General features: G+C 40.0%; 3 protein-coding genes across 5 annotated transcripts; all 3 read right to left on the bottom strand.

The window, feature by feature from the left end:
- Positions 1–61: 61 nt before the first annotated feature.
- On the bottom strand, positions 62–6,037 carry rundc1 (RUN domain containing 1). The gene is made up of 5 exons (XM_079642671.1): positions 5,445–6,037; positions 4,073–4,231; positions 3,260–3,458; positions 3,028–3,120; positions 62–2,875 (listed from the first exon to the last, which is right to left on the bottom strand). Exons 1-5 carry the CDS (start codon positions 5,829–5,831, stop codon positions 2,013–2,015), a joined length of 1,701 nt encoding a protein of 566 aa, XP_079498797.1. The 5' UTR covers positions 5,832–6,037; the 3' UTR covers positions 62–2,012.
- A 546-nt stretch (positions 6,038–6,583) lies between these two features.
- grna (granulin a) lies at positions 6,584–15,659 on the bottom strand. 2 transcript variants are annotated; one of them, XM_079642652.1, is made up of 14 exons: positions 15,508–15,659; positions 14,814–14,954; positions 13,559–13,696; positions 13,338–13,466; positions 12,567–12,648; positions 11,881–11,987; positions 11,590–11,743; positions 11,226–11,345; positions 10,551–10,648; positions 10,234–10,470; positions 9,401–9,748; positions 8,579–8,815; positions 7,811–8,068; positions 6,584–7,328 (listed from the first exon to the last, which is right to left on the bottom strand). In XM_079642652.1, the coding sequence occupies exons 2-14, from the start codon at positions 14,952–14,954 to the stop codon at positions 7,185–7,187; spliced, it is 2,193 nt and encodes a 730-aa protein (XP_079498778.1). In that variant the 5' UTR covers positions 15,508–15,659; the 3' UTR covers positions 6,584–7,184. The 2 variants fall into 2 exon arrangements, with proteins under 2 accessions (XP_079498778.1, XP_079498779.1); XM_079642653.1 differs by lacking the exon at positions 15,508–15,659 and adding an exon at positions 15,302–15,318.
- Positions 15,660–19,490: 3,831 nt separating this feature from the next.
- Positions 19,491–23,928, bottom strand: LOC307014624 (zinc finger protein 862-like). 2 transcript variants are annotated; one of them, XM_079642661.1, is made up of 6 exons: positions 22,420–23,928; positions 22,049–22,275; positions 21,562–21,926; positions 21,027–21,423; positions 20,613–20,921; positions 19,491–20,499 (listed from the first exon to the last, which is right to left on the bottom strand). In XM_079642661.1, exons 1-6 carry the CDS (start codon positions 22,581–22,583, stop codon positions 20,159–20,161), a joined length of 1,803 nt encoding a protein of 600 aa, XP_079498787.1. In that variant the 5' UTR covers positions 22,584–23,928; the 3' UTR covers positions 19,491–20,158. The 2 variants fall into 2 exon arrangements, with proteins under 2 accessions (XP_079498787.1, XP_079498786.1); XM_079642660.1 differs by having other exon boundaries at positions 22,049–23,928.
- Positions 23,929–24,803: the final 875 nt, after the last annotated feature.

Genomic DNA, 24,803 nt, shown 5'->3' with positions numbered 1-24,803 from the left:
TATGCTTTTTTATTCGATTTCTATCAAAATGGAAAGATAAAGACTCAAAAGAAGCACAATGTTTCATTTACTAAGTTTAATTTGTTTACAGCGGTAGGTATGCATATAAACATGATAAATCAAACAAAATGAACACCTTTCATATATCCTTATATATTTCGTGATTAAATAAAAACAACATAAATAAATGATTCAATGTGTCTAGTACGACATATTCTGATATGCTGTCTACTTCAGAGCTGAGTTAAAACATGCTATGCAATAAATAGATGTCTCTTCACATTAATCACAACGTAACACCTGAACCAAACACAACAAAAAATAAGGAAAATAGAAAGATAAATATAGCATTACATTTACACCACATAGCTCAAACTGAACACAAAGTTTAAAATGACAAGTAACATAAAATAAATTCTAAAAATGTGTCTTCAGGGGAACTCAACTTACAAAGTGCACAGGTTTGTTTCTTGGGAAAGACAAAATAAAGTTATATTTTATCAACACGCATACTCAGACGTTTGACACATACATGCTGGCCCAGGATCACTTAAGTTTCAATCCCATACACAGCAGGGCAAAATACACACAAATGTAACTAAACGTCAGTTTAGTAGCATCTATGCTTTGTACATTCAGCATTTAAGGATATGATTAATGTAATTCAGCTGTCTCAGGAAGAAAAAATACATATCTCTGCAAAATAGGAAACAAGACAAACCAATGACTTTCCTTCAATTGTGTTATGTTGGGGACATACACCATTGCATCCTTCTTATCATACAATATCACTGTCATTCAATTTAAAATATATCTACACCTGGAATAAGAGAAAAGCAGCAGTTCATACAGGGTCTAACTCACCTGCAACACAAGTGCAAGAAGTGACAACAGATTCAGAGGTTTAAAATGTAGTCATTGATAGCTGCATGTTCCTTGACAATGTTACACAACAAGTTAACTTCAAGTTCCACGGATATCTTTTTCATTTGAGTTGACCTGAGTGCTTTAGGATCAGCCATCTGCTACACATGATTTACCTACAAAATAATAAATGCCCTCACAGAAGTCACTTTACTTTTCATTGACTTATTATGCTTTATTTTATAAAGTCACTTGTTTATGGAGCCTTAAATTACCTTTCTCCTCCTTGGATCAGATGTTTTTTCTTGTTATATTAGCCACAGATTACTAACGTTCTCCAATTATTTTCTTTAAAATGTTACGAATGTGTGCAGTAAAAATTTACTGGAATTTTAAATATTTTAATAACCTTATTTTTCAGAATGAATCAATTGAATATTTCCTGGTGTTGATTTTGGTGTTGACTTTGGCATTTTGCTTTCATGTTCTTTAAAAAAAGTATCTATTGATTGTTTTTGTCTGTTGATATAATCTTGCTCTTTGAAGCATTATTGGCTATTTGTTAGAAAGCTGCTATATCGATAAAGTTGAGTTGAGTTCACTTTGAACACAAGGACCACTTTACACCTAACAATCTCATGTTACTGTGTCGAAGCCACAGTATCGAGTTTTTGCTCATTCATTTTCTTCATCCTTACACATTAAAGTATTTTTTCATTTATATACGTGTATATGTACGTATATATGCATGTATGTATATATCCAACCTCTGTAGTCGCTGCATAAGTGAGGACAGTATCATGTACACACAGGGGAATGATGACAGTAAGATGAGCACAGGTCGCAAAGATCAGGAAGGCTTTTCTCTACACACGAGGAAATCTCTAAGGCATGTTTACAGTACAAGTGGCTTTGCCATCATGACATGTTGGCATCTTTAACATGGTGGGAAATACTGATTATGTTTGGCTGAAGCTCACACAACAGAGTCATCCATGCATGGACAGACACCACATACTTGCCCTTTATTTAAGATGGGGAACTTCTTAACTAAGGTGAAATGCTTTTGGTACTGAAGTAAGAGAAGTGTAGTTTGGTTGATAAAATACTTGATATCTCAGACTACTATTTACGGATGTCTTTCCTACTCAGAAAGCATCCTTAATATTCTTCAGCTGCCGCACAGCCAGGTCCACTGGGAGGTTGAATTTGAGGTGGCTGATGCGGCCCAGGATGCGCAGGGCGCCTTCGAAGCCAGTCTGGGCCATGTAGCTCCAGGCCTGGTAGTGCGGGTGTATCAGAGTGCCAGACTTGCACAACAGGTTGAGCCACGACACCAGGCGCTGCTCGTTCAGAGCCATGCACACCAGCGCTTTGAACTCTGTGTCTGGGCCCCGTTTGTAGCGCCCGTGCTCCTTCAGCACAGTGTGGACGGCCCACAGCAGAGATTGTTTAGGGGTGACGGTCACCGGGCCGCCCCCTACATGCAGGCTGAAGGATTGTGAAAGCTGGCGTGCCGGCGTCTCCACAAAGGCCTTCCCATTTTTGGAGTGGTAGTATTTAACAAAGAGCTCCCATGGATGCATGTTCTGTGTGGCTGTAGGGTAAGGCAGCAGGCAGGAGATAGGAGCCAGCACCAGGCTCATTGTCTGGGAGGGGGAGAAGAGGCCGTGAGCCAACAAGTCTTTCAGAGCGAACGCCAGCTCCTTCCTCACCGACGACGTCAGCTCGTCTCGGGGTCCCAGCGCCGAGTTGCTGGTGTAGTTAACAACATGTTCAATTGAGGGCTGTCTGCAGGAGCCCAGCACCCGCACCTTGTCCACAGCTGTCTCCAGACGCTGCAGCAGGGGCCCGTAGTCCTGCTGCGCCGACTCCTGAGGCCAAATGTTCTGAGGGACGTGGCCGGGCGCGCAGCCAAACTGGCTCGCGGCGAAGATCTGCAGAATGGCGAGGGCCTTCTGGATCAGCTGCAGGCCGGTCTCTCGCATCTTCTGGGCCTGCTCTGGATCCACTGCAGGGGGGGCATTTTGCATAATAATTACTTTTAAATTCAGTTCCTCAAGTATGTTTTGATGCGAGTACTCACATATCAGTCTGCTACTCGTTTTGTTACTACAATCATTAATGGCACCTGCCGTTAGACTTCGATATGAACTGACTAACCTCTCTTCATTCCTGGAGTTTTGTTGTTGGTGCCTGCTGCTCGTGGCTGCTGGCTGTGTGCACCATCTGGTAACAGAGGGTTCCCCACCTCGTCTTTTGGAATGAAAAGCAAGGTCATTAAACCAATAATAAGAAAAAGTAAGACATGAAGACAAATGAGCAGGCCATGCAATGAAACAAGAAACAATTTTCCACTTGAATGACAGTTTGTACAGCGTATGGGACTGCGTACCCTGGATGAAGTTGATGAACATCTCCAGGTCTCTGATCTGGGTTTTGAGCTGATCCACCAGCTGCTCTTTGACCCTGGCTGGGTTCACTATCTGAGCGATGGCCGAGTCCACTCTCTGTCTCAGCTCCTCAGACGACAAGTTCCCGATGTCCTCGTTCAGGTTCACATCCAGCTTTTTGATCAACTCGTCAATGATGACCTGAAAAGACAGAGAAGTGAATGTATTGTTGGGTATTACCCAAGCTTAAAGTGGTAGATTTATAGTGTGTTGTTTTGTCTCCAGAAGTTGAATTGCAGACTTTTCATCACTCTCAGGTTAAAGTAATAAACTTGTTTAAAAGACAACGCTAGAAAAACTAACATTGTTCTCATCAGCCTAAACTGTAGGCTACTTTGTATCTGCTGCCAATTATCAAACGTTAACATGTTAACAATGTCAACTCTGATGTTGAACATTCTAAATATCAAACCAGCTGACAATCAGCAAATTGGAAACTTAATCTGAAAGCAGGTTTTGAATGGCCCGAATGTATTTGGACAGGTTTGTCAAATATAACATGTAAGAAAAATACAAAACCCTGAAGCATTTTAAACCTGATCTAAAACAGGTAGACACCATGTCATTATGTGTGATCATTTGGATGGTAGATTATATCTTTTAGGCTTCTCATTTATTATGTTGTATTAAGTATCATTGTAAGTATGAGGATTAAAGGTTCGACAACTTCTAGCTGGTATGACACCTCAACACGTGACAGGATGAACCCAGTTTTAAATGTTGAATTTAGCATTGGTACATTTTCACAATCCCACCTTCTGTCTCTCCATGACGACGGACTGCGGCAGCGAGTCGTAGCTGCCCTCCTGATAGGCAAAGCGCTCCAGGTCATCTAGCTGTGTCTTTAGTTGGAAAATGAGATCCTTCTGTTTTTCCCTCTGAGCCTCCAGGCGCTCCCTCTTCTCCCTCTCATTCTGACAGGCAAAACATACACAATGATTTTGATTTGTACACACAAAGAGGGGAGAGTGACCACTGTAACATAATGTACTAGATCTGGACCAATGTAGGATTTCTACTACTGATAACAAAATCAATATTTTGAGAAAGTTAAAGCTGTTTATGTCCCCTTTGTGTGTATTTTCTCCTTATTCTAAAACCCTTTATGCTCCATTCTTGTATGAAAGGTGCCTTAAATATAAGTTATATTATTATTAGCAGTTTAATATATACACAGCTGTGACTTTTAGTTCTTGAGTCACAACATTTACACAAAACAAACTCTCACAGAGACATCAGGTGTTATACTCACCAGATCCCCCTGCAGGTAAAGTATGCAATAGGGGAGAAATTAAATAAAAAGACCTTTAGGGTGTGGTTTGTGATGGAAAATAATTTCAAACCATTGTTAACTGAGACGTTACTTCAGTTGAGAGTGAGTGTAAAGAGGCATGGAGTAGTACACAATGGCAGGGGAAAAGCAGTTTCTATTAAGATGGCTATGTAAACAGGAGCCTTTATTAAACAGATAGTGATCTGCTGGAGTTATTTTCATTTCGCCTGTGAGTCAACAGAAAAGCGAAATTTTCCACCCGAGATAAGGCATCAATGGGAACACAGCAGAGGTGGGAGCAGCAGCCTCTTTTGTGACGCAACAAGCCCACTTTAATCAGTTTTACTCACAAACCTCACAACCACTGAGGTGAATCACTATAGTTAATGAGACTCACTGGGCATTTGCCTGAATATACATATACCTGGGCATTTGCAAACTGGATGTTTTGTCGAACTCACAGTCTTTGACCATATAAAATGCACAAAATGTAACATAAGACAAAGAAAAGCACTACATTCTCACAGGAAAGAGGCTGGACGGAGGGACAATTATGCACTTAGCCTAAAAACAAAACACAACAACTCATCAATTAGCTGTTTTTGTTATGCAATAGTTGTAACTATTGTTTCACAGTTAACGAATGGATTAATTGAACTATTCCAGATCCTGTCAGAGACTCAGACACCTGTAGCATGGATGGTTCTAATATATTATTTTATTTGACATACATGTTTCTGACACATCCTTTTCTGGCATGCATTCAAGAGTGTTTATGACGAATGTGTATCATCATCACTCACCACAGTGTTTATATTATGTTATGTGCTATCAAGTCATGAGCATTAACTCACCGAGTTCTCCAGCTGCTGGGCATCCGGCCCCCTGCAGCCCACCACATGAGGACAGCCCCTGAAGGCGAACTCCTCCAGCTCCACCAGCATCTTCTCCTTCTCGTCGCTCTGGGCGTGAACGATCTGCTTCAATCGGAACTGAACCTGGGCAAAGTGTGAGGTGAGGGCGAGGAGAGAGGAGTTCAGCAAGTCCTGCTCCCCTTCCAGCTTCTCCAGCCTGCCGGCCATTTCTCCCTCGGTGGCCGTGGACGAGCCTCTGTGCTTCGGCTGCCCAGCGCTCCACCTCTCATCCTCCGGGCTGGCCACCGCTCCGACCGGTGCCCAGCGTTCCCCTGCTCCGGCTAACACAGCCTCACTGTCCGAGGCTGACAGCTCCTCTGTCGACATTTTAGCTAAAGGACTTGAATACAGTTGTTTGTCAGCGTCTTTAGTTTTTTAACAGTCTGTTCCTGATGCCTTGTTTTCTTACGTTGCGCAGACAACAACAAGGATCACCACAGGAGAAACAGGTGTATCGCCATCTTGGGAAGGATGATTCATACGTCAAAACGGAGATACGTCAAACTCACTAGGAAAACCGGAAGTCAAGCATTTCGGCTTCACAATAAAAGCATTCATGCTACTTAAAAGTCATTAAACTTTCATTTAAAACGTACTTACTTAGATCCTCAACTTAATTATGTAGCGATAGCACAATTACAACATTCATATTGGATGGCAATTTAATAATGTCCTGATGTGTGTGTATACACCTACAGTCTATGGTACACACACACGCACACGTTCTTATTTAATTTGTCATCACATTTTCTAATAACGTCATTCAAATAGTAGGCTACTTTTCCTTTTTTCACCTCGACACTTGTTGTAACAGTTGAATTTCCCCTGTGATTATCAACAATGTTTGTGTGGTATGGATATGTATTTTATAGACTATATTTAATTGCTATAAATTCAAAACATGTTTAATCAGAGCCTACATGCTTTTACACTGCTCATAAAGGAAGGACCCATAATCCCAAATAATAAACCCACAATCACAGATGCTGGATAATAAAAAAAACTATTGTTTAATTATTTGTCTTCCTCTTTTCCTTCACCCTGTTTCCTTTGATAGAAACATATATTTCACACAGGAATGGTTTGATACCTTTTTATTGTTGTAGCATGTTATTTATTAGTTTTATGGTTTTATGCAGATCGAGCAGAACAGTGCTTGTAACTTCTTATTTTTTTTAAAGAAAGATCAACAAAATGTAAACTCTTGAAGATAATATCTTATTACAGATTATGCTACAAATATCTCTATAAAGTAGATAACAGTACAGCATCAGATTCATTTATATATTTAGGTGGAATCACATACATTATAATCATACAATTATGTCAAATTATACCAAGAATTTTGGCTGATTATTGATAAAAGAAGTTGAGAGGCAGCTGAAGCATAACATACAGAAACAGATGATTCACAGTGAATACAATCATAACCTGAGTGTTTTAATGGATAAGGTGGAGTTTCAAGCAGCTTGGATTAACAAGGATCCATTTGACCTTTACATTAGTTATTAAAATGCCAATGCCCTGATCTTCTTGCATGTAGTAGTTGTTGCAGAACATCATAACCTCAAGTGCAATTCAATTTCAATGTGTCACCTTCACCCTTTAACTCCTTTCCACCTTATTTCCCATAAGCGAATTGCAGGCAGAAACAAATGACAGTGCAGGAAGGATTTTTTTTCACACAACAAGAGCTCTCTTTTTGTTTGCGAGGAACACGTTCCAGTACTGCCAGTAGACCCTGGCGTTCTGGGTGCATTCTCCAGTGTCAGTGCAGGTGTAGCCCTGGCGACAGCAGTGTATCATGTCGCTGCAGCACACCCCCTGTGAAGAGGACAGAGGGAGGAAGGTAACACTGTTAAGTAAAAACATACTCTATTACAAGTAAATAACAGCTTCTCGAGCACTACTTAAGAAAAAGCACAGATGTACAAGCTCTTATTAAAATTGTACTATTTTCTTTGAATACATAGCATTTTAATGTTGTAGCTGGGGCTAATTTTGACTTCATAGTGTTGGCTAATGTCATCAATTGCAATTGATGATGTTATACATCAAGCCTATTATATATTTTATATTTTTGAGCATGAGTGTTGTCAGGCTTCTCATCTAACTCTCTGCAAGAAAGCAAATATTCATGTGTATCTACACATTGATATTATTGTTATAGCTACTAAGAGTGAATTCACATGTCTGTTTTGTTTGTTACTTATATGCAATAATATTGCTCATTGTATTTCTACATCTCTTCAGTTCAAGTAAAAAAAACAATGTGATCAATGCAAAGTTATGACAGTGTATCATACATTAGGAAATGGACAGCAGCCCCATTCAGTTGGAGATAGCTTGCAGCAGGTCTCTCCGTCTGGACAGCTGGTAGTTTCATCACACTTGACGTCTCTTTTGTTAGAGGGAAGGAGCAGGGGTTGTTGCTCGAGCAGATACACCGGTGTTAGAGGGACGGTCTCCAGCTGCAGCATGATAAGCTTCTGACAGGAGTTAGAGCCAATGTTGCAGCTGTAACCCTGCGGGCAGCAGTGCTCCTTATCTATGCAGCACACAGCCTGCGGACACATATGCACACGGTTCAAGAAACTTACTTCCACTGTTTTACATAAGCAAACCCTGACAAAGATAATGCACTGGTAGGCCAGGTTGTATTCCCTTTCTCATAAAAGAGGGGTTGAGATCTAATAGAAAGAGGTATGTATATGTATGTATGTTTATCCCTCTTCCCGATCCTCAAATACTGCCATATGTCAGGAGAAAATAAATGTGCCGAGTTGGCTGCAAAATAGATGTACTGTTAACATATACTTAGAGAAAGAAGATATGTGTTAAATGTGTCTGAGTTATTACCCCTCAAGAAATTATACAGCTGTCCATATTCTTTATTGTTGTCAAATGACTACATTTGACTTGATGAATGAATAATACGCGACTGCTAATCATTCGTCAATGGTACTTTTCTCGACTGCTTTCGGCAATATAGGTGTTCTGATATGTCATGCAAATAAAGGTTATTTGAATTTGATAGTGTCTCTTATACAGTTATCTCCACACCCAGCGCTCACATTTTGTAGCGGGCAGCAGCCCCACTCGCCCGTCTGCAGTCGGCAGCAGGTGGTGCCTTCAGGACACTGAGCCTGCCCCTCGCACTCCACAGAGCTGGGATGTGCCTCAATGCTGGTGGTGGCAGGAAGCTTGGTGTACCAGGGGATCTCCACTTCCCCTTTGAAGCATGTGGTCCTGCCCTCGTTACACTTGTAGTTTTCGGGACAGCAGTGGTTCCCATCAGAGCAGCACACAGCCTGTTGGGAGAAATGAGAGTGGTAGTGCTTCTTTCACGTAACCATTCTGTTCTGAATGTATTTGCAATCTCTAAACAAAATAAGAAATTGTAGGTTACAGCCAGAGCTTGGGTCACTCTTATTTCATGGACTGAAAATCTATTTAAATTCATTAATAAAATAATCAAGGTAACCCCCCTTGTTAAAACTACTACTCTCATTGCAGTTATGAGATGATAACATATGTTTATGAAGGTATTTTTTATTTTGTGGGCACACATTGTTGGACTCTCATGATAATGTATGAAAATATAGTAAAACTAATCATTTCAAATATGTCTGTTGTTGACTGCACAGACTGATTATCAATCATGTTGTCATTATATCTGTTCACAACTGCATTGGTGTTTAACATTTGTTTTACTCAAATGTTTATACCTTCTCCATAAATGCTAAACAGAGGGAAGGACTAAAGTAAAGTATGATAGTTAATATTGAAAATAGTTATGAGTAGTAGTAGTCAGATTTATGATGGTATGTTTACGCTATAAGGTGTTCAATTTCTTGTTGTTGTCAGGCTGGGTGTTACTGGAGGTCCGTACCCACCTTTTTCAGCGGGCAGCAGCCCCACTTTCGATACTGGTCCATGAAGCAGCATGTGGTGGACTGAGGGCAGCTGGTGTGGGCGTCACACTGAATGTCCTCTTCCTCTTCATGTTTCTCCAGCTGTGCGGTAGTCACTTGCTCTTCGTCAGGCTCGGTTGTTTGCTCAGTGTCGGTTGCCTCACTTTCGGTTGTAGCCGTAGTGGCCACTGTAGTTGGTGCCTTTGTTCCAAACGCAGGTAACTTCTGCTTCATGGGTGTCAAGCCCAAGCTGTCGTCACATGTTTGATTCACCAGGTTACAGGTAGTGTCAACAGGGCAGCAGTGCTCGTGGTCATCACAACAGACCGCCTTTTTAACAAAGCAACATTGTTGAATATAGGAATTAACATGAGGAAAAAATCATTTGGTTTCACACAGAACATGAAAAATCCCAATAGCTCCTTGGGTGGACCTTGTTGCTCTTTATCCTACATCATCAGACTTTGTCCTTTGCACCCGTCATAATTACTACGTCCAATAGAGAGCAAAATCAAATGGGTTTGTAATTAGCTGCCCGCTGGTAGTAGCATCAGATTTACAGAGATGTAAGTATGTAATTTCATATTTCCAAAAATTTTGAACTGTTGCTTTAACAAAAATAATGTGTGAAACTTTTCTTTGACTAATTTAAATCTTACGAAATTGTATTATTTAATTATTTGACATGAAAGTGAAAAACACTTTGCACATTCTGCCATATTTTCTACCTGTCCTTAATACACTAGGTGATGGTAGGTTGGTTAAAAATGTTTCTTAAAAATCATCAGTGTGTGCATGTTGTTCTGTGTGTTTACTTTAGGTAAAGGACAGCAGGCCCAGTCTCCTGTTTCGGTCATGCAGCAGGTGTTCTCATCAGGACAGCTCTTGAGGGTGTCACATGGAACATCCTGCACCTGTGCCCCCTGTCTGGGGAGTGAGGGTATCTTCTCGAACCAGGATTTGGAGAATGTGTCGTCGTCACAGGTCTGAGCAGCCAGGTTACATTTCTTACCTTTAGGGCAGCAGTGAAGGAAATCTTCACAACAAACAGCCTGACATGATCAGAAAGATGAAGAGTCATTCATGCATGTCATAGCCTTAGTACATTAAACGTAGGACTTAGAAAATGTACCTCTGGTAGAGGACAGCAAGACCATTGGCCTTCCTTGGTTTTACAGCAGGTGGTGTCATCCGGACATGCCGATGTAGAATCACAGGCCACATAATTTCCTGAAGAAAAATATATTCTGCCATTAAACTGAGAACAAATACAGCAGAATTGAACATTTTGACAAACAAAAAAAACTGGACAGCACAGTACATTATAGTGCCCTATCTTTACAGCCAACTTTTGTAACCCCAATATTGCACCAAAAAAGTTACATTTGTATATTTACGGATTTGTGTTGTGCCCTTTATCCAAACATATTATAGATAACTCATACCAATGTAAAACAGTCATTAGTAATGGGAAATATACTGCATGCAGGATGAATGGTGCTGTACTTTCTTTCAGTTTTGATAAACCGTCTCACAGCAAAAATGTGTCCTGTCATAAGAGGAGCTGGTACAACAAGAATCAGAGCCAAGTCATGGGACTCACTGAATCACCTACATTAAAGGGAAGGTAGCCATTCATAATATTATTTAATCATAACATCTGCTGTAAGAAAGGTCAATTCTTAACTTTAACTACCAGAAACCATTTTGTGATGGATCAAAATCGATGCATCTGCTCTAATCATATGTATCTTTATTGTTTTTCTTTGCATGTTATTCATACTTTGATGCATTATAAACATCTTACCTGCAGTTGTCTGAGTGACAGGTGATACTTCCGTCTCTGTAGGAGAAACTGTATATACGGTGGTGAGTTCAGGGTCTTCTGATCCACCTTTAACAACTGTCTTTGCAGTGACTTCTTCACCTTTTGAAAGTGAAAACATACACACAAATGAAGCTGAATGAACTACTACTACTGAATAGTACCACTGTAGCTTAAGGTTAATGAATACTTTCATTTAACTATGTGAGGGACAAAGAGACAAAACCTTCTGCTTTGGTACTTTCTCTTTCCAGGGTGTAATCTTGTTAAGTCAATTGTGCAACCATTAACAAAATGATCAGAATGAGGAAGTAAGTTTAACAGCAAGACAAAAAACGAATCTGACCTTTGTGGTTCTCCCAGTCTGCTCTGATCCTGGCAGGGAGTTTGGCCCACATAGGCGTCTCTTTTTTGGTAGATGAGGAAATACATTTGCCTTCCTCAACATCACATGTGTGCCCTTCAGGACAGCAGTGTATCTTATCGTCGCAGCACACGGCCTAATTATACAAAAAATGAAGTGTCACCTTAAAACCACACATGATAAGACATAATAAAGTCATGATTAGCTGACATTCAAATCCATTATCTCCATTATATTTACTCTGAAAAGTTGAAAAGTTCAGTTGGTTTGTACCTTTGGCATTGGGCAGCACCCATACGTTCCATCTGTCTTTAGACAGCAGGTGGTTTCATCTGGACACTCTGACACGCCGTCACTGCACAACACTGTAGTCACTACCTCTGCAACAAAATAATGGGAACATTTACAAATATTCAGTTTATTTAAAAGTAAACCCCTTATAAGATTATGTAATGTTCATTTGTACAGGATCTTTAAAGCACAAGCCAATTAAAATTTACATTTTGAAATAATTTACACAAGACATACAGGTGCAACATGTGAACAATTATTCTAAATGTAATTTCATAAAAGGCAGACCCAGAAAAGTTGTTGGCCTTGATTTAAAAGAGCCTTAAGTTCATGAGTCCATAACTACCAAGACTTTAGACTTGGTTTGCAGTCTTAAACGGTAACGACTGTGGCTGAGCACTGACTTTTTATCGTTCTTCTTTGGCTACAAAAAACAAGTATTTTTGTTTACCTTGTTTAACAGTAAGACCTTTTGTCATATCCAATCCATTTTGTTAAATGCACTTGTGGGGGTCCATATAACTATGGTAAGGTATTTTGTTGTTTTCAATAATCTAAACTAGTGATAGCAACTAAGTTAAAAGAATAGGTCAAGGACAGGTGTCATTTTTGACATTCAGACTGTCTAATAATATGATGCGGAAGAGAATTTAGTGTACTGTAATGACCTTTCTTGATGCAGGAACGACAGTCAGCGCTGCACTGGTGGCCCTCAGGACAGCAGTGTTTCCCATCAGAGCAGGGGACTCCCTGTCAAATCACAAGATTCTTCACTTAATACATATCTATCATTAATAAATACTCACATGTTTTTTAAATGTAGGACAAGTATAATACATTATCTTAATTATAATACTGCAAATAGGTGAAGTAGTTTGACATCTCAAAGTGCATTCACTGTTCTCTGCACTGCATTGCACACTGTTGCTTTACTGCGATCGAGTGAAACCTAACAATATATCGGAGGAAACTGCAGCCTGATCAGAACTTCCTTTTACCTTTAGTGTACAAGTTTTGTAAGTTCCTCTTGGTAAAAGGGAAGTAACTAAGATTATGGAAAACACCGTTTACATTACATACTAATTTAAAAAATATTACCGTACGAGTTCTTTATCACTGAACTCGATGGACATCATAGTTTTGTTCTTAATTTTCCTGTTCTTCTTTTACTGGGTTTTATTTTTGTATTCACTACTTTGTGACCTAAATGACCTGTTAGCATTTCTTGTGAAAGAAAACTACAACTAACTACAAACATTATAATATTGTAATATAATATCATAGGTTTGATCTAGGTTTTAGAATTTTGAAAAAATGACTGGCCAAGATTTCATGAACTAGGTCAAGGGCTGTAGCCAAGGGACAAAGAATAACTCATTAACAGTTGGAGCGGGTCCAAATCATGGGGCAGATTCAGCTGTTGGACTAGGATAGATTACCTGAGCTAGGGGACAGCAACCAAACCTGGTCAGAGCCCTCTGGCAGGAAAACTCAGCTGGGCATCGAGACTGATCAGGACAGATGTTGTCTTCCTCCTCCCCCATGAACGCCTTGATCATCCTGAAGGACTGCAGGGACAGGGAAGGAAAGAGGGCACTCACCTTTATGTAAAACTGTCACACAGTATTTCATCATAAAGCCATATATATTTTATTCTTACTTTGGAGATTCCGGGCTGATCAGCAGAAGCTCTTTCCACCCAGGGGATGGAGCCAGTAGAGTTCAAACAGCTGAACGTTTCCGCATGACAGAGAGTCCCCGAAGGACAGCAATGCATGTGATCCGCACAGCACTCAGCCTACGAGGACAGTAGTAGTAGATACATTTTGACTACCAAAGTATTAGAACTGCTATCACGTTAGCTAAATGAGGGATGAGCTTTTATCTGGCCCATAAAGCGGTAACACAACACTTAGAATGAATAGTACAACTGTAGCTTTCATTATTCTTACTTAAGAGTACTAGACTATGGTTATCAAATATTCTAATTAACTATGTGTGGGACAAAGGGCCATACATTCAGCTGAAATACTTTATATATACAGAGGGTTATCTTGTTAAGTCAATTGTGCAGCCTTACCACACGGAGCAATAACTTTAGCTGATTCAAATGGGTTCAAAGTTTTAGCTTGACAGGGTGCAAATCCTTCATGCTCTTTTTGGTATTATTGTCTCTTAACTGCATATGTAAGCTATTTATTTCAATGCTTGTTTTAAAAAATGTAGTGGGGGTAAATAAGGACACCTATACTCAAGTAATGTACTTACAGTAGGTATAATTATGACTATACATGGGTATTTAAATATCCTGCTAATACATTACCATTCAGAGGCATAGAAAATACAAAATATAATGAACAACTAATTGCGGTGTATTGTGATAGGTTTGGATGTGCTTTATTAATCCCTTGTTTAAATGATCAAGCTATGGTTAAAAAAATATGTCAATAACTTTATTTAACAGTATATTTCTACACTATGATATTACTATTTTACAAAACACACAACACACTTAAACTTTATAATGCACACCTACAGGTCTATTTTCACAAAAACATATTGTGCATACTGTTTGAAAAACTATTAACATTTTAATTAAATTATATGTGAAATGATGTATTATTTTCACAATATATCATTATTATGCGTATTTTCTTCTGAATATCTTAGTGTAAGAATCAGTAAAGTGTCGGATCAGACAGGTGCACAATATACCTACTTATTAAGTGTTTATGTTGTAACTTTGAAGGTATTTAGGGGATAATGAGGTTGTTAAATGGCCACCTAAACCCTTAAATCAGAAGTAGGATTACTACAAAAGCAAGTCAGCTACAGGTAGATTAATTTTATTTAGATTTTTTGTATGATGAGGTTAATTTATGAAGAGAACATGAAGGTAGTTCAACCACGTCTACCTGATCAAACGGGCAGCATTCATAGCCGTTGACCGGGTCATTGCAGCAGGTTTGACCGTCTTTACATCTGGCTCCATCTGGACATTCCTCAGCACCAACCAGAGCCAGCAGAGCGCAGCAGATCACACCCCAGCTCTGCATCTGCACAAAGGGACATGCAACAAGGAAAGTCAAGTATGTGCATTTGGAATCTCCCTCCCCATCCAGAGATCACATGTTTACTTTCACTTCTGCTAAAGCTGCTGGTAGGCAAATACAAAAACGCATACTGTAGATAATCATATTCCCTTTTTTTTTTTTTTATGTATTTATTTAACCATGCATACAAATACAGTAGTCTCAGAAAAGAGAATACATAATTTATGCCAGATTTTAACTAATAGCTCATTTCCATCTGCAGTCCTTAACTTGTGGCTGCCTGTCAAAACGTATTGTCTTTTCAAACATTTAAAGTAAGTAAAACATCGAAAACAAAAATGCAATTTAACCTGAGAGTTAGCTCTGTCTTCATTTACTTCCTGAAAGTGTTTAGTCCAGTCATTATTTTGCAATGATAATTTGCAACCAAAACAATCTAAAACTTTGAGTAGCCTTTAGTGCTGTGTGTGTGAATCGTTGTCATAGGTTTACAATTCACTCACATTTGTTAAGTATCATGACAGTCGCTAAAAGGGGAAGTCTGTTTTGCTCTTACCTTGTAAAAGGCTGATTGTCTGTGGTGAGAGGTCAGGTGTTTTATAGTACAAGAGTCTCGCGACCTAATAACACAAATGCAATGGTGTTTCGTCTCTTACACTCCCCCAAGAGAGAGAGAGAGAGAGAGAGAGAGGGAGGGAGAGAGAGAGAGAGAGAGATAGAGAGGGAGGGAGAGGGAGGGAGACAGACAGACAGCGAGAGAGAGAGGGAGAGAGAGAGAGGGAGAGAGAGAGGGAGGGAGAGAGAGAGAGAGAGAGAGAGAGAGAGATTACTTTCCCAGAGTACCTTGCAGCGGCTCGGGTGTCATCTGCTTTTTAAAAATACGATTCCACATTTACTTTCTCTAAATGACATACAAATCCAGTGAAATGCGGGATAATTTTCTTATTTTGCATGTAGGCTATGTGAAATATCATATTTAAAATAATTAAGTGTTATATTTATTATGTTAAAGATTTGTTGTACAATATAAAAGGCATAATATTTTAACTGAGTGCATGTTAAAAATAAACGACAAGAACAATAATGATTCTATACAGATTATTGTTCAGTAGGTCATTCGTAGTCCAGCCTGGTATTACAGAGAAAGGTGCACTGCCTAATTTAAAAGTAACCTAATTATACATGATCTCTAAATTTATCTCAGACGTGAATGTGTAGTTGGGTCATTCTACAGAAAATGTGGAATCTGGGTGATACAAATCTGCTGAAATATATCCCTTCTAAACACATCTAAAACCTGTTAAATAGCAATAACTAACTCTTAACTTGATGAATCCACAACAAGTAGAGCTTAATAATTTTTATTATTTGTATACATTATACAAAGCTTATTTTGTATAGGAATGTCACTGGTGTTACGACGTGTTACCAGGAAGAAGAGTAACACCAGTGACGGTAACACCAGTGACAATTTGGAGAAAACACTACCATTTTAACAAAATGGCTGCAATGTGTCAGACCAAATATGGCTTCAGTCAATATCAAAATCGTTTAACTCTTCAATACAATACATTTTCCCATTCAAATGTTTACCCCTAGGGCTATGCAATGAGTAACACTAATGACAGACTTGAAAGACACACGTAACATTTGAAGATAAAATGACACCAACAAACAGAGTAAGAAGTATCTGACTTTCCTTATGTTTTTGTCCACTGCACTGCCTCAAATGATCTCTTGTTACAGGATCGGCACTTCAGAGACAGTACATTATTTCAAAACTAGAGAATGCATTTCCTGAAGAAATTGCTAGTGGGAATGCTTTATGCTGAAAATCAGACGCTAAACTGCTATGCTGGAATGTAATGTGTAAGAAGAAAGTGAAGAATTTAGATCGAAATGATACATGAACACTGGGGGCTTGAATATGTGATGAGAGAAGAAAAGAAAGTAAAAAGGCTTGGAAAAGCAGCAGAATATTTGAACTGCAAACTTCTGAACTAACTTGATGGCGAATGATCTGTCGCCATGGCAACGGCATTTGTCGACACCCCATACTACGCTTAGATGCGTTGATGGCTGCATCGTTACCAAACCTGTGAAGTTTTGGGGCGTTTGGAGCAGTTTCACTGAAGTTATGAGAAAACCGGGTTTCATGGAGAGCATTGTGTTGCCATGGCAACGGCATTTGAAGAAATCTCAAAACTGTCCAGTAGATGTCTTCACGGCTGGACTGTTAGCACACATGTGAAGTTTGAGCACTTTTTGAACATTTTCATAGGAGTTATAGCCAGTGGCGGAGCTGGGGGGTGGCTAGGAGTGGCCATGGCCACCCCCAGCTGAATCCTGGCCACCCTATTGGCCACCCCAAACACCCTCACCACGGGGGCCGAAACAATTTTAGAACATTAAGAAAAAAATGTTTAAGTAACCTTTCATCATTCATCAATAATTAACATTAATATAACGTTATATTGATAATGTACTCACTAAACTTACAATTCATTTAACTTATTTTCTTCCAAAAGTTAATTATCCAAAGCCTCTGTACACCCCCCTCTATTTACATGTAATGGTTTGGTCCCGCCTCCGCCTCATAACGGCACTTTCTAGCAGAGAGTGAGAGCATGTGAGCAGGGATGCTAGTACTTACGTGTGTGCCATTGCAAAAGACAAAACTAGTCTATTCTGAGAGATAGATGTATCCTACTGTATGGGCTGATTGTGCGTTAATCTGTTAGTAATGCCTTGGGGTTCCAGTTGGAGGGATCACTGCGCTCTTCCTCACTCGATTCAGACGAGCGAAGGCGGGAGCTGCGTGATTGTATGTCTTCACTTCTCTCACTCACTATTTCCCTTTTTAAGGTAATTACAGTATACAAAGCACTATACATCTATCAACCCATGTTATATATGTCATCTGTATTACATCGCCGTGGTTCGTTATGAGAGGAAAGTGTGTATTTTGCACTTTGTTGTATTGTTTGAAGGTTCTTGCTAACTGGCTAACTTTGTGGTCATTGAAGCTAGCTGCTGTATACCTTGTGGTGTCGCTGAATCTGACCGTTTGTCATGTTATTAGCAGCTAAGCTAGGCACTGTTGCATTCACATGTCCATACATATGTTTTTTTACCACTGTTAAAGAGCTAAAGATAAAGGAGAATTTAGTCATAATTATTGGTCCTGAAATTTGAGTGTATTCATTGTGAATGTACAAGCTTCATTTTAAAGGTGGCTCAATTCAGACGAGTGAAGGCGGGAGCTGTGTGATTGTATGTCTTCACTTCTCTCACTCACTATTTCCCTTTTTAAGGGTACAACACCATGTCTCAATGACTCACAAAGTCAGGCTTTCAAAAAGAAAAGAAAGGAGAGAAAGAAAAGAGAGAGGGACTAAAGGAAGACAGTATGTCACCCAGTATTTCAAGAGAAAAGGTGAGTGTGGTCCATGAGTGGTGGAAATTAGTCTGTTAGCTAAGCGTAGTCCATTGTAAATAATATTTGTTATGTTTTTTTTTTTTACGAAGCTGACATTAAGTAATGTTAATATCTATATAGAAAATGCATAGGTTTTTAATTTCACTTTGAAGGAGGTGAGCAGCATTGTGTTGAATTACATGCCACTTAACATATCTGAAGGGAGACTGGAATACAATATATATATATATATCAGAACAAAAAGCTAACATCTCATTTCAATTATACATTTCAAACACAGTATTTTCCCACATATTTAAGTTATATTTATTTGGATTGATGCATTCGTGTTGAGAATGTTCCATTCAAAAATGTTATTATTAAAAAGGCATTTACACCAGAAAAGATGACTATTGAGATATATTGTCAGGAATGTTAGTCTTATATGTATGCTCCAGAGGGCAGGACCTATAAATACATTTACTACCCAATAGCATTGTGAGGCTGAACAAAAGGACCTTTTGACTATGTAAATGTAGTCTTTTAAAAAAACAAAAACATTTACTGACTTTTTTGGATAGCTTAAAGTAATGTTGTAAGATTACAACCGGGGGCCTTCAGGGTTAAGGGCTATAGTTTATTGTTATTTACTTTAATATGTTTATTCTTAACCAATAATTGAATTTAAAAACTCTTATTTAAATGATGTGTGTGTGTCTCTGTATTCCTGATGATACACTGAGAGAATGAGCTCATCGGGCTGCTGATCACCATAAGGTAAACAGTCGGTATATTGCACTACATTTGTATAATGTAAGCTTCGTTGATACTTTGCCTGCGGGAATACGAAAAAAATAGTTAGATATACTGAATATGATTTGATCTATTCCACCACTTAATCCCAAATAATGTAGAGGTGTGTTGTAGGTGCCTTAAATAATCCCTTGTTTTTATTTTTATGTTCATATAATAGTCAGGGCTTGACATTAACTTTTTGAGCCACTTGTCCTTCGGACAAGTGGCTCAGCCATTTTACTTGTCCGAAGGCTAAACCCACTTGTCCGAAATTTACTTGTGAAAATAAAAGCCTATTAAAAAAAATGAATAAAACCGACAAGAGATTTGGACAATTAATATGATTTAATAACTTAATCAGGCACATTTTATAACATAAACAGTCTGGCATAAAACGCCATTCGATTGCATACCCAAAGTAATTAGCTATTTATAATACTTTATACTTATAGCACATGCATAAGATGGTCTCTTTTGAAAGGTAACATTCTGAAGTTTCTTACACAATAAAGAAAAATCACTTTGGGTGCTTATAAAAAATATCATGCTATGTAATCATGTTAAACATTTATGTTTAAAAATATCACTTTGAGTGCTAATGTAAAAGAGAAACAGGTTTGAACACACTGAAATAAAATAGTTGCTCCTTACTTTTGTGTTCTGAGAGGTAGGAGCTGGAAAACATAACGGTTCCATAGCCTGAAAACTTAATCATACAGGTCCAAAGTCTATAAAAATCCCATGGAAAATTTGTGTATTTTGTAATGTGTGTACCGCAATAATTCCAAAATGGCCTTCCGCTGCCATTCATTCAGAACGATTGAAAGGCGGCAAATTTCGGCTGCCTCCAAATGAGTTTACAAAACGAAATGAAAAATAAACGTTCTTCAAAAATGTATTGGTTGCACGGCAAAAAATGCAGTCCGGAGCCGGGCAAAGTGCTCACGCTGCTGCCCTGTGTTGAAAATAAGTCTTGTGCCATAATACTGATTGATCACTCCTCCAGCTCATCTTCACTCCCCATCAACACCAGCTCATCCTCCTCATCTCCCCTCTCTCTTGACGACCAGGGGTTAAACCCTGGTCTACGCCTGCGCAGGCTTGATGTCCACCATCGCTGGGCAGCTGAGGCTGCATCAAAGTCTTCCAGAGCGGGACCTTGGATGGAGATGAACATGAGCCTCTGGAGTTGAGCGGTGGTAAGGCTTGACCTCCAGTCGGTCTTGACTCGCTTCATTGTAGAGAAGCCACGTTCGCACACTGCAGTGGAGACCGGGAGAACCATATAGATCTCCATCAGATGACATAAGCAGCGGAACATGGCTCTCCTCTCCTCTGGGAATACAATGAGACAAAAATATATGAATTAATTTCCTTCAAGAAATTCTACTTTCTGCTTTTTTTTGGTAACTTTTAAAATACACACTTAACATTATACTGACACACACCTGATTGCAGGACACTGAGAAAAATGTCCCTCATTGGAACAGCTGACCGCCTGAGAGCGAAGCTCTTATACTGGGCATACTCGGCTATAACCTCCTCTGGTGTAATCCCTGCCTTGGCCAAGAGCTCCTTGTAAAATCCAGATAGGCTCTTCATTTCTTCCTGACCATGCTGAGTGAAGGTCTCTGTTGCCACAGCATCAGTGTGGTCATACTTGGGCCAGCAAGAGGGATCTAGTGCCCTGAACTTAGCTACTATGCTGTCTTGATGCAAGTCCTTCAGACGCTCATCCAAGTGACTGATGACTGCATCTGTATGAGAATAAATGCACAATCACTACACTGACTTTGACACCTTTTAATACACCAGACACTATATATATATATTTTTTTTTTTTTATTTAAAAGGTGTCATACCTATCACTGCTGCCCTTTGTGGCTCAAGCGTGGAGGAAGAAGCCCTGTTCAGTTGGACACCCTTGTAGCATCCGGATCCATTGCTCTGCTCCACAAAGGTCTCCATGTACAGCCCCATTCTGGTCTTAAGGGAGGACAGGTTCCAGAAACACCTCTCCTGGCTCTCCACCGCCTCACACACTGTCACACTATCCTTTTGAAAAACCTTGGAAAGGGTGGCAAGGTGGTCAAGGACATCACAGAGGAAGTGGAGGAAGAGGACACTGCCGTAGTCCTTCAAATAGCTGGACACCTTCTTGGCCCTTCCTGTCACAGCAGCCGATGGTTTGGGCCGACGTTCGAGGCTTGCCATGTCCTCAAAGTGTGCCAGGATCACAGGAAAGCTATCACACAATACCTGAAATGGTTAAAAATATATATATATATATATAGTTTTAAAGTTATACTGACAACACGGTTTGTGAAAACAATTAAATAAATAAAATCTATAATATTAAATATGCCACAATACTGCACATGTAACCACTGCATCTACCTTGGCTGCACGGTGAACATAGGGCACCCAGCGGGCCCCATGTAGCGTGGTGGGCTTCAGTACCTTCTCCTCCATGGCCTCCGCAATCATCCGGAGCTCACGAAGTGCTTTTGGAGCATAATGGTACTGCTCATAGATGCTGCATAGGGTCGCCTGAAGCTGTTGCATCTTGGGGTTTTCTTTGATCGCAATGACCACGCCCAACTCCAGACGATGAGCGATGCAATGGATGGGTATGAGATGCGGGACTTGCTCTTTGAGGCGAGTAGCAACACCTGTCCTGCATCCAACATTGACTGCTGCACCATCACTCCCAAAGCCCACCAGACGCTCCCTCCAATCCACCAAGCCAGCCACACTAAAAGCTGAACAAAAGAAAAGACATCAGCATAGAGAACACAGAAGCAATAACTCCCAATACAGAAGCAATAATGAACTTATATGCTACAGTACCGTAAAAAAGGTTTGATAAAAAAACATTTCTCACCTGCATAAACAGCTTCCAGCACACCAGCTGCATTTGCATGCTTAACGTCCTCAATTTTCAAATATGAATTGATGGGACCCTCCGTGTCCATGTATCGAACGTACACCAACTCGTTCTCTAGGGTGGCTGTATCGGTGGCTCCATCAATCATAACTGAGAAGTATTTAGCCAATTTCAGCTTCTGCAGTAGTTTCTCCAGCTCCATTTCATAAATAATAACAACAAACCTGATGGGGGAGAGACAGCAATACAAATTGTTATGGTGTTGTTTTGGAAAGTCAGAATCAAAGCAAGACGAAAAACACTGAAATAATGCATCTTTGCTTGTTCTTTTTGACTGCCTATAAATGAACATTTTGTGAATATCATACCGTTCACAAGCCTTGTTGGACGCATAGCAGTTGGGAAGTTGTCCTCCCGTCCTGTTTATTAACCCATGTAGGGTTGTGAAGTGGGTGAAGGGCTGTTCTGTTCTGGCTACATAATAAGCAGCATGCATTATGTTGGTCATTTTAACCAACATTGTCTCCTCCATCCTGTGGAGCCCTGTGAGGACAGGTGGCAGTGGAGCATCAGGTCCCCTCTGTCTGGCTCTGTCTGCAGCTTCAGTAAGCTGGTGTCGCTTACTTAGAGCATGAGTTGACAAGGTGTCATATCGGAATGACCCGGTTCCTTTAAACAAGGACGAGGACCTGGATTTGAAAAATGGAAATGAATTAACATAATTGAACACACCCTACTGGACTATAATACGGGGATAATAATACGGGGATCCGTTACAGTCATTATTATCTGAATTTCATTGGCTACACAAACGGCCAATCATTTCCAGCGTCAGTCGGATTGATGATCTAATGTTTTACACACAACGATAACCATTTTTGCATAGCAGCAGCTTGCTCTAGCACAGTTATTAATGTCTCGAGTCGTGACCGTTAGCTTGTGAGAACGTTAGGAATAGTCTGCCTATACGTTTTACACTATAGTCAAATCAAATCACGAAAGACTTGATATCTGATCATCAACATAACCACTCCTTCCTCTGTCCACTCCAATAACACAACAAACGACCACCTAATAATAACGTCGACATCAATAATATCATAGAACACATTAAATAGCTTACGTTATCTAGATAATGTTATATAGCATTTTACACAACGTTTGTCAACTGTGAACGTCAGTCAGGATAACTAGCTAGACTACACAGTTCAGTTTATTTCGAATCTCATCATCTTCACACATCAGATAAATAGTCAATTATCTAACGTTAGCAAAAATAAAAGTTGTCACTTACGTGTCTGCAATGTCGGGCAAACTGCGGCAGGTTGAACAGTACATGATATGCTCTTCTCCTGCTTCTTCGGTGTACCGGAGCCAAGGAAACTTCTCGGTCCATGATGGAAGGAAGTTTCTTTTGCGTTTTGTTTCATAATCTAATTTGGAGGCAGCCGATTTTTCAGGATCTCGCCTAGGTCGCTTTCCTGGGGCTTGGTTTGCTTTTGGCGCCTGCAGCCAGGACATCTTGAACTCATTACTCACTGACTGGATATCGAGGATAGATGAGTCGCGAGCGTGACAGCGCATACACACCAGCCGCGCAAGCAGGCACTCGCGGGTTCGTGTTCACACCAATTTCCCGCGGGTCAAATATTTCTACCAATCACTGCAGTCATAATATTGACGTACAGGTACGGAGATTGCGACACTGCGAGACAGGCACTTCAGATGGAATAACGTTACTATTTCGTTTGGGTGATTTCCCCCCCCCCCCCAAAAATGCACTTGTCCGTTCGGACAAGTTAAACTGTATTATGCTTGTCCGACCATTTTTTTTACTTGTCCCGGACAATCGGACAAGCCTTAATGTCAAGCCCTGAATAGTGATTGCAATTAGGGATGTCCCGATCACCTTTTGTTGCTACCGATCCGATTCCGATCATTTGATTTTGACAATTTGCCGATACCGATTTTTCCCGATCCGATCTTTATGCAATGCATTAAGAGAAAAAAAAGAAAAAAAGCATTCAAGTTGTCCCTTAAGGTTATTTTTTTAATTTAAATTGGATATTTTATCCAACATGGATATAAATTCTTTTTTTCACAGCAGCATTGGATCAGTTCAGTTGTGCAGCATTGGATCAAAACAAAATCAAGCTTGTCATTACTCGTTAGCTTACTCGCCAGATTTGAGAGAAATAAGCAACCAGGTCTATGAAAACACTTTAAGACTTGAACATGGTCATTTTTGTTTTGTAACATTGAATACAAATGTTTTAAAAAGTATTTATTAAAATAAATAAATAAAAATAAAATCCCGATCCCCGATTTTTTTCTCCCGATTCCGATCTTTTGAAAATCAGGTGATCGGCTCCGATCCCCGATCACGTGATCGGATCGGGACATCTCTAGTTGCAATGCCGCCCCAAAATGATCACCGATTCCATCCTGGCCACCCCACTGAAAATATCCTGGCTCCGCCACTGGTTATAGCGACATCATGTTTTATGGCGAGGGATGCGTTTCCATGGAAACGGCATATGGTGAGATCTCAGTATTGGCGTAGATCTGTTGAGGCATGGACCGGCGATATACAAGTGAAGATTGGGGGACGATTGGACCGTGTCGATGGGACTTACAGCCACATCGTGTTTCATGGCGAGTGGTCCGTCGCCATGGCAACGGCATTTGATGACACCCCATACTACGCTTAGATGCGTTGATGGCTGCATCGTTACCAAACCTGTGAAGTTCT

This window comes from Notothenia rossii (genome assembly GCF_949606895.1).
Source record: "Notothenia rossii genome assembly, chromosome: 8".
Taxonomy (NCBI): Eukaryota; Metazoa; Chordata; class Actinopteri; order Perciformes; family Nototheniidae; genus Notothenia; species Notothenia rossii.
Note: the sequence above shows the minus strand (reverse complement) of the source record. Positions and strands in the feature narration are given on the sequence as shown.

Coding starts and splice junctions, on each gene's coding strand:
- LOC307014624 (XM_079642660.1), bottom strand. CDS start 22,583: ATGGAGGAGACAATGTTGGTTAAAATGACCAACATAATGCATGCTGCT. Junction 21,927..22,048: donor GCTGGAAGCTGTTTATGCAG/GTGAGAAATGTT, acceptor TCTTTTGTTCAG/CTTTTAGTGTGGCTGGCTTG. Junction 21,424..21,561: donor ATGTTCACCGTGCAGCCAAG/GTAGATGCAGTG, acceptor TAACCATTTCAG/GTATTGTGTGATAGCTTTCC.
- grna (XM_079642652.1), bottom strand. CDS start 14,954: ATGCAGAGCTGGGGTGTGATCTGCTGCGCTCTGCTGGCTCTGGTTGGT. Junction 13,467..13,558: donor ATCAGCCCGGAATCTCCAAA/GTAAGAATAAAA, acceptor CTGTCCCTGCAG/TCCTTCAGGATGATCAAGGC. Junction 11,346..11,589: donor AGACTGGGAGAACCACAAAG/GTCAGATTCGTT, acceptor CACTTTCAAAAG/GTGAAGAAGTCACTGCAAAG.
- rundc1 (XM_079642671.1), bottom strand. CDS start 5,831: ATGTCGACAGAGGAGCTGTCAGCCTCGGACAGTGAGGCTGTGTTAGCC. Junction 3,459..4,072: donor TCGTCATGGAGAGACAGAAG/GTGGGATTGTGA, acceptor CTGTCTTTTCAG/GTCATCATTGACGAGTTGAT. Junction 3,121..3,259: donor GTTCATCAACTTCATCCAGG/GTACGCAGTCCC, acceptor TCATTCCAAAAG/ACGAGGTGGGGAACCCTCTG.